Genomic DNA, 8,932 nt, shown 5'->3' with positions numbered 1-8,932 from the left:
TCTCTTAGATGGAAACCCAGGTCTCTCTCCCTCATGCCTGGGGTTTCAAGGCTGCTCAGCTCCCTGCCTTACAGCGCAGTATCCCCAGCAAGCCAGTCTGCCTAAAGGCCAGGGCCTCTGCTTTACTTTTTCTCTCCAAGGGCTAGGAACAGTGTGTTGTCAGTAGCTGCAAGTTACAACACACCTCTTTCTAAGCAGGCAGATTTATTCTTAAGGTAAATACATTACAGAGAAAACATAAAAACAAGATAAGTTCCTATAAACACACTAAAAATTTTGCAGAGGTCAACCATCAGTCTTATGGGACCTAGCAGGGCAAAAATCTTTCCAACCCTTCTGCAAGGCCCTTGGACAGAAGATCCAGTCTGTTTGCAGGGTCAGGAAAAAGCCCCGAGCCAATTTAAATGAAGCTTTTTATGCCAAAAGCCTTTCTGCATCTGTTGCTTTCTGAAAACCAAGTTTGAAACAGTATATGCAAGCTTCCCCAGAGGGGTGGGACCTCTTTGCCAGTGTTCACAACCTCAGTGATTCACCTGGAGCCCACTATTTCTGGTGCCTGGAGTTGTGGTAACCCCCCCCCCAACCACCCTGAAATTGCATACACTCTCTAGCCCACAGTGATACATAAACTTGATACAATATGGTCCTCAAAGCCATTACCTCTGTCACACACACATATTAATTAACACAGCGGACAGGACAGACAAGGATAACATTTGGTGGCTGGTCCTGATCCACCCTCAGGCTAACAACCAGGTGACACAATGTTAAGCCCCCACATGTCCTGGTCTCTGTTGAGCACGAAGGCACATTTACTATTGTCTTCGTTAAATCGTGTTCTAACACCCTGTAGTTTGCCACTGTAGACAAGTCCACAGGGAGCGGGGTCATCACTTGTCAGAGATGCTGAAGATCCACTCCTTTAGCTGAAGTCAAGCTACTGGCTCTCAGCACCACTGACCACCCTGCCCTACTGCTCAACTGGAAACACCAACTCATCTTGATACCAACATCAGTCTCCCTTTGATGCTAATTTACCATGTTCTCTCTGGGTCCTGTGTTTGAATTTGAGTTCTCGCCCTTGACAGCCTTGCTGTCTATTTGCTCTTTTGGCACCAGCAGACTCTTGTGCCTATTACAATTGACTGTTACAGAAATGTCTGCGATCTGACATGTTCCTGGCAAAGTGAATTGATTTCTGCCTGCAGAGGCTCTGTTATTCCAGGTTATTGCCTATGTGAAACCCCCTCGGATAGACCTGGCCTGGGAAACCTGAGGGATGGCAGAGGAATAGTTGCCTAGACCATATGCTTCTCTTGTGGTCTAGAAAGACGCCGTGACCCTGGTATTTATTTTCCCCCCAAAGAAGACACCAGCCTGGCTGGCCTGTGCAGGAACACAGCCAGTAAATCACGGCCTCCAAACTCCCTAATGGAAGGGGAGCTGCATTAAGCCCATTAACATCAGCTAAATGGTTACCATCAATTTTTAATCAGAAATCAGACCAGAAATATGGTAAGTGAATCCCAGCAGCAAGTAAATTTAAATAACGGTCACGGGGAAATCCAATCACTTAAGCCAAGAAACCTAGGAAGCAGGCGCTGTCTGTTTGACGGAGGAACGGGACGACAGACAGATTAATAAAGATTAAAGCGCTGCAAAGTGAACATGGAAACCGACCGGCTCCGTTAACCCTTCCTGCCCCTGCAGCGGCTGCCGGGACTCCGCGGCGCACCATGCCAGCTCTGCTCCCGGGCAGCGGGCCGCGCACACCGCTCCGGCACCCGCAGCGGCAGCAGCCCGGGCTGGGCCCCGGGGAGAGGTCCACGGCGCCACGGCTGGTGGGCTCCGTGGCCAGCTGCGGCCCGGCCCCGGCGATGGGAGGCGGCCGGCGGCCCCCCAAGTGAGCGAGCGAGCCGGGGGCGCCTGCGGGGCAGGGGCGAGAGCCGGGGGCGGGGAGGATGTTGCAGTGTCTCTCCGAGGGGCTGCTGGCGCTGGGGGCTGCTCTGCTCTGGCAGCCCTGCCAGGGCACCTGGAGCTGCGGGGAGCTGACCTGCGGCGAGCGGGAGAGCTGCTGTGACTACGGCAATGTCACCCACACGGAGATCAAGTGCTGCAAGCTGCCCTTCCACACCTTCCTGGACAACGTGGGCTGGTTCGTGCGGAAGCTCTCGGGGCTGCTCATCCTGCTGGTGCTCTTCGCCATCGGCTACTTTCTGCAGCGCATCATCTGCCCCAGCCCCCGCCGGTACCACCGGCCGCAGCGCCAGGACTCCCCCGCCTCCCTGCTCAACGCGACGGCGGCCACCTCGCAGGACTCCCTGCTGGACAGCGGCAGCCGCTACCCGGGCGAGCAGGAGCCGCCGCCGCTGCAGGTGGGCTCCCCGCTCTTCCTGCAGCTGCCCAGCTACGAAGAGGTGAAGTATTTACCCACCTACGAGGAGTCCATGCGGCTGCAGCAGCAGAGCCCCAAGGAGATCGTCCTGCCCGTGTCCAGCCTGGCCACGGCCGCGAGCGGGGAGCCAGAGAGGGCGGGAGGCAGAGGCCCCCGCAGCTGAGCCCCCCACCCCGAGAGCTGCGGGTCCCCGCGGGGGGACAGAGGGAGTCCAAGGTGCCCAGAGGGGAGGGACCAGCCCAGTGCTGCTCCGATGCACGGACACCCACTGCAGCATCGCCACAAGGACTTCCAGTCTCTTCTGCAAGCAGCCGCTTTGCACCTTTCCTTTCCCCGGGCAAACCAGACGGCCCGGCTGCTGCTGGGCGCGGGGCAGGAGCGGAGACTTTGCCCCACCACCGCCTGAACTTCTTACAGGGGCTCGGTTCGCTCAAGGAAGCAAGGTGCAGCAGCCGCAGCCCCCTCTGCCCCACCCTAGCCTTCCTGTCCTTTATTCGTAACTGATAGATCGTAAGTGCCTGGTTACTAGAGCATCCGTCCCGTTTACTGGGGATTAGGCGTTAAATTAGACACACCTGACACTCTAAACATTGGGTTTGGTTTCTCACACGAATAATGTGTTCGTTGCTCCCTTCCTCGGGCAGATTAAAACCCGAAAGGGATCAAATGTGATTTACTCTGCGACACACTCAGTGTTTGTGCTCCAGGGCTGGGGGGCCAAGGGAGAGGGGAGCTTTTTAACACGTTGGGTCAGCTTTGTAAATCCTGCAAGGTCCCAGTCACTCTGCGCCCGGGAGAGAGTAGGCGTGGAGCTAGAGGGTAAAAACAGGGAGCATGGAGAAATATTATTTCTGTTCAGAAGCTTGGGATGACTGTACAGTGTATAAGAACTAGAACAAAGCAGCCCTCTGACAGGGCATCCCACCTAGAAAGACATGATCCCTGCCTGGTGCCTGTTCCATGTCATTATAATTATAAACCTTACTCAGCAGTGAAAACTAAGTCCATTTGGTTACTGTAGGGGTCTTTCTCTGCAAGGAAAAGCTCAGTATTGTAATCAGAACACCCTATCCCTGATAAGGTGCACTTCCACTCCAACCCCATGAAAGGTAATTACTTTCTCCATTTTTCCTTTTATTTGTAGAGTTTATAATTAAGCAATAATTCCAATGGAAAGCGCACTTCCTGTTAGTTAAGGATTTACTGGGCCTCACCTACTGCTGCTGGTCACTTCTTTCTTGCATTTGTCAACAAAAAATTAAGTTGAGCAGTCAGCATAATTCTCCTTCCCTTTAATACAGGAAAGGGATTGTGTGTGTGCTGGATCTCAGTTTTCACAGTTCTTCTTTCTGTTTGATCCTTTGGGAAGGACAGAATAGGCTTATAGCAAAATGAAAGAGAACATAATCAAATAAGATGGAATGTAAGACAGTGAAAACAAAGTTTCTAAAGTCACTAGTGTTTTGATAACATGTCAATTTCACCTGTTGCGGAAAATACTGGGTTCTGGCTGTAGCACTAGATCCGAACCTTTCCAGCATCAATATGCATCTGCTGGACTGGGCCATTCATTCTTCATCCTGCAGCAGTCACACAGAGTCACACACAAGCTGTGTAATTGAAAAATGCCCTTCAGAACATATTACAAAATAGCTCACCTCTATATGTTATCCACAAACTCTTTTTTTGGTATCATTAAGACCTTGGGCCCTATCCTGCTCTCATTTAGGTCAGTGGTAAAAGTCCTTTGGGTTCCAATTAGAGCTGGATTAGACTTCTGTGTGGACTTGTGGCTCAGTCCCTAGCTAATGATGTAGTCATCATATTAAAAAAAAAAAAGGAAAGACAAGAAAACCAAAGCCCCATGTACATAGAGTATAAATTATATCCTTCTGTGGAGCATCTTTCAAATGAGCAGGGAGATGATGTATTGAGATCTATACCAGATGTAATGTTATTTATGACATTTATCCCCATGAGCAGAGAAAGGAGGAATAACTCCATAAATGAAGCATCCCCTCATGAGTGAAGATAAATTCCATGAAAGGTTAGGCACTGTATAACACATTTTTCTGCCATTTGTTTCAAGACAAATTGCTTTAGAAAAAAGTTGTGAAGCAAAATAAGTTGAAATATGCTGGAAAAGAATACTCTGAAAAAACTGCTCAGCTTTTATGAACTCATGAGTTATGTCATCGACAGAATAACAGTGTATAAAACAAAGGAACAGCAGCAATGGAACGATCTCCATCATATATATGTATATTATCCACATAAATGTGAATATATGTATTGTATATACTGTACATATATTAATGAGGGAAGCTGTGTGGCCTAGCACATAGAGAAATTCCTCAGGAATTCTGGTATCTATTCCTGGCACTGCCCACTGGCCATCTGGGTGACCTTGGGCAAGTCACTATGTCTTTCCATGCCTCGGTTTCCCCATCTGTAAAATGAAGATAATTATACTGGCCTCTTTTGTAAAGCGTTATCACAGCTATTGATGAAAAGTGCTCTTTAAGAAGCAGGTATTATTATTAATGTCTGGAAAGAAGCTTCTGTCACTTCTGAACAGGAAACTGCTACCCGTAATTCTCTCACAGGATCAGGGGCTTGCAGAGTCAGCTCTACAAAGATGCAAAACTAGCTGTCTAGAAACTTGCCATATGTTGCCTTATTTTACATTTAAACTGAGCACAAATGCAAGAAAGGCTTTCTGGATAGGATAGGAACCTATTTTGAATACTTATATTTCAAATTGCATTTCTCTTTCAAATGTTCACTAAAAACAGCTTTTAATAATTTCTTCACTCCTGTTTGACAATGCTAAGCAAAGGAAGATGTCCCAAAATACTGTAATTAACAATAAGATCATATACCCATGTTTAAAGCCCAGTCCTGTTCCCATTGACGTCAACAGAAGTAGGATCAGACCCTTTTGCCATAATATGGCGGTAGAGAAGATCCTGAAAAGAAGATTGCAAAGAATGTAAAATCAATCCTATTCATGCTGGTCAATGGCAGGGATCTTACTGACTTCAAAAGAAGCACGGTCAGTTTCCTAGTAAGAATTTTAAAGGGCTGTGGTACAGTTAGGATTCGTCCTTTATAAGTTAAAGTGCCTTTGTTAATAGTTTCTCTTTACAGTTATGAGAAACCCAAAGGAGGAAAATATTGGTCATGATTACCATTTACAAAGCTGGTTTTGTAAACCCCTCTCACATCAAATTACTTGCGTGGTGTGAATAGGAATACCTGTCTGTGGAAGGAATGCAGCATTGTTTAGTCATCCATTTATTAAAAATATGCAAAATCTGGAAAAATTCATCCCTGTTTTTCATCTGGAAGGGGAATCCTTAGAGAATTTTCATTGTATCTTATGAGAAATAATCCAGGGGTAGTATTCAAAAGCAGAAAATATTCAGAGGATTAAAATATTAATGAAAAATGCTAAATTCTAGTATAATCTTTAAGTTTTAGTAAAAAATTAAAGAAAGCACAGTGTTTCAGATGAAAGATTAACCCCTTTGGGATTTGCACTATGTTTTTTTCAAGGGGAGGAAAACACTGTGCAAAGGTTAGGCAGAAGGAATAATAGAAGCCCCCTCTGGAGCAGGCATCCCAAGCCAAAACCTTAAAGTGTGATACTTTTGTTATCACTGAAGCAAAATTCCCATTGATTACAAAATGTTTAACTATTTGGGGCACAGTCAATATTCCTTTTGCATTCTCAAGGAATACCATTTTTCAAAGAGGGTAGCCATATTAGATTAATTTGGTATAGTTTAATGGAAGTCAGTGAGAGTTGTCTTGAGTAAATCCTACAGTGCAGCCTGATCCCTGTGTGTGTAGGAAAGAAACTACTAAGGACACAGTTCTGATCCCATTAAAGTCAGCAGCCAAACTCCCATTCTTTTCAGTGGAAACAGAACTGATCCTGTACTCTAGAGAGGCGCAGTTAGGGTATGTACTCATGTATATTTGATCTGCAGTTCAGATTCTCATCCAAAAGCTTTTGCTATTTCAGTCCAACTTGGTTAATGCACCAAACTTAAAAGACATTCAGTTAGAAGTGCCTGTCAGGAATATATAACTGTGTTTTTAGAAAATTATAAGGATGGACTCATTTGAAAAATCAGAATTTTAAATCTCAACACAAAATGTTACATGATGTAAAAACAGGTCCTGATAATTTTTTAAAGACAAATATGTCTCCCACCCCGTCCTCTTTTTATGCAGCTAAATTTATTAAGTCCCACTATGCAGGTACTAAAAATAGACTAATGCAACTTTTTATCCTCAATTTCTAAAATATGTCTTAGTTTAAATGGAGATGCATTTTTTGCTTTCAGGTTTTTGTTTTTGTTTGTTTGCATATACCATGCAAGATGATTTCTCTTGGATTTTCTTAGTAATCACAGCCAGTTACTGGGCAATCTGAAGCCAAATCTTGTTTGCTTTCCCTACTCAGGTAATCCCATTGGAGTCTATTTTTGGACTACTCATGTGAACAAGACAAACAGAATTTGAGCCTTCTTCTTGAAGATGTATGTGATAGCAAACGTACAGGGCTTGACCAGGCAAACCTGTGGGACAGCACTTAGAGTGAGGTTCCGCTCAGAGAGATTCTTACCTATCATTCCATCAGGAAAATGGGTTGGCTCCCTGGAGAACAGGCCAGAAGGCATGCCTCCAACCTCTGTGAAATTCTTGGGATCTACGGGAGGCCCCATGCCACCACCCTACTCTCTGAGAGCAGGATGCCTTCCCCAGAGGGGGCTCCTATTATTCCTTCTGCCTAACCTCTGCACAGTGTTCTCCTCCCCTCCCCCAGCATGCTCTCGGTTCTGTTGGCCTACCCAATCCTGTCCCTTTTCTGGTGTAGATCCTTGGACCAGCATTGGCAGGTTTATTAAACCATAGTGGATTAAAAGCTTGTTCAGTCTAAAAGAGATGCCTCAGAGGAAGTGCTGTTTTTCCGGTGGCGGCATCTACTTGTAGATTGGACCTAGTACAGATTTTATTGGATGGAGGCCAAGAGAACGAACTATAAGATTTAACCATACACTCCAGTGTTTGCATACAGAATTATCTTTCCTTCAGTTGCCTTTTCAATACCCAAAATGCTGAGCTTGGGTGAGATGGATGGCAAAAAAAAAAAAAAAAAAAAATTAAATATCCACCTCTAGGTTGTAGTCTAGATTGAGTGGTTGTTACCAATTGACCATCGATGTGGTCTTCATGTAATGAAATGATAGTTTTACTGTACTTCCTAGTGAACCGATGTCCTCAGTAAAAAAATAAAACAAAATAAATTACTATCACAGTTGACACTAATCGGCACTTTTGATTAAAGTCCTTGAAGAGATGCCAAGGACTGAATAGACGTTGAAGACTGACCTAACGTCTCTCCCTTTCATGTGGTCCCTCAAAAGCAAGCCTGAAGCTTAAAGCTGTATCTGTTCTGTGCACAGAGGACTTCAATTTTCAGATCTGCTATTCTGATGCTTTTCACCAGATCTAAATTTGTTGAAAAAAATGAGCAACTTTTCCCTCTAAATAGATCTCTTGATTTACTGTACAATACATAGCCCACTTAATTTGAAGTTATAATACACCTGCAGTGGTCACAGTGAGCAGTGAACACACACACACACACACACACACACACACTCACCACTAGCCTAAATGACACCAGCGTTGAATTCAGCCCAAAGTGTCTAACTTGATCTTAAATTGGTGATGCACTCTGGCTTCTGATGCCATTGCTATAGGGCTGGTTCCAGCAAGATGCTGTGTGTTCTCAACTGCTACATAAGTCAATCAGACTTGAGGGGACTCAGCACCTTGCTGGATCAGGCCCCAAATGCCTAAGTAAACAAATTCAGAAAGTATCTTTTCATTTTAATCTTGAAGCTAGTACTTAGAGCAGTATCAAAGTACATTGACAGTGTATGCAGAAGATTATAGGTAACAGAATCCTTTATGTTTGGAGTGCTGTCTCTTAAAATGCATATCTGATTAATTTAAAAGGAAAAAAAGTTTTTTTGGAAAAGAGATTAGAATATTTCTAAACAGTTGGCTTTTATTGCAAAATCCCAATAGCTGCATCTGTTTCACTATATGAAGTAAAAGCTTTTGTGCAGAATCCTTTATAAAATATATGCAACATGATCAAACATAATAAATATTGTTTATACTTCCACGTTGTCTCATCATTCAAGACATGTTGTCTAATTCTGTGCAAAGAAAGAAGTTAGCTTGTTTTTTCATCTATGATATCAAGCCCTTATACCTCCATATATTATATGAAGCACTAAGTACAACTTGAAAAAAAATTCATACATGGGTTAATGCACCTAAGTTAAAAAACAGCTAATTTATATTTCACTGTTTTAAGCTTCATAGCATCAATCAATTCCTGACAGCAGTGAAGCACCAAAAGTATACATTGGACATGTAAACTTTTATATACAGCTAGTTCCAAGCAAATATTTCTTCAGGACTTACGAAGTGAAATATTTTTTAATGTGG

The 8,932-nt window shown here is 44.3% G+C and overlaps 1 protein-coding gene across 1 annotated transcript; it reads left to right on the top strand.

Moving 5' to 3' along the window:
• The first annotated feature begins 614 nt into the window (after positions 1–614).
• Positions 615–2,791, top strand: LOC311526032 (putative membrane protein C3orf80 homolog). The gene has a single exon (XM_084638660.1). It carries the CDS (start codon positions 1,962–1,964, stop codon positions 2,556–2,558), a length of 597 nt encoding a protein of 198 aa, XP_084494786.1. The 5' UTR covers positions 615–1,961; the 3' UTR covers positions 2,559–2,791.
• Positions 2,792–8,932: the final 6,141 nt, after the last annotated feature.

The sequence above is a fragment of the Lepidochelys olivacea genome (genome assembly GCF_965140295.1).
Source record: "Lepidochelys olivacea isolate rLepOli2 genome assembly, chromosome: 9".
NCBI classification, from domain to species: domain Eukaryota; kingdom Metazoa; phylum Chordata; order Testudines; family Cheloniidae; genus Lepidochelys; species Lepidochelys olivacea.
The sequence above is the reverse complement of the archived record's forward strand: the minus strand, read 5'-3'. Positions and strand labels throughout refer to the sequence as shown.

Coding starts and splice junctions, on each gene's coding strand:
- LOC311526032 (XM_084638660.1), top strand. CDS start 1,962: ATGTTGCAGTGTCTCTCCGAGGGGCTGCTGGCGCTGGGGGCTGCTCTG.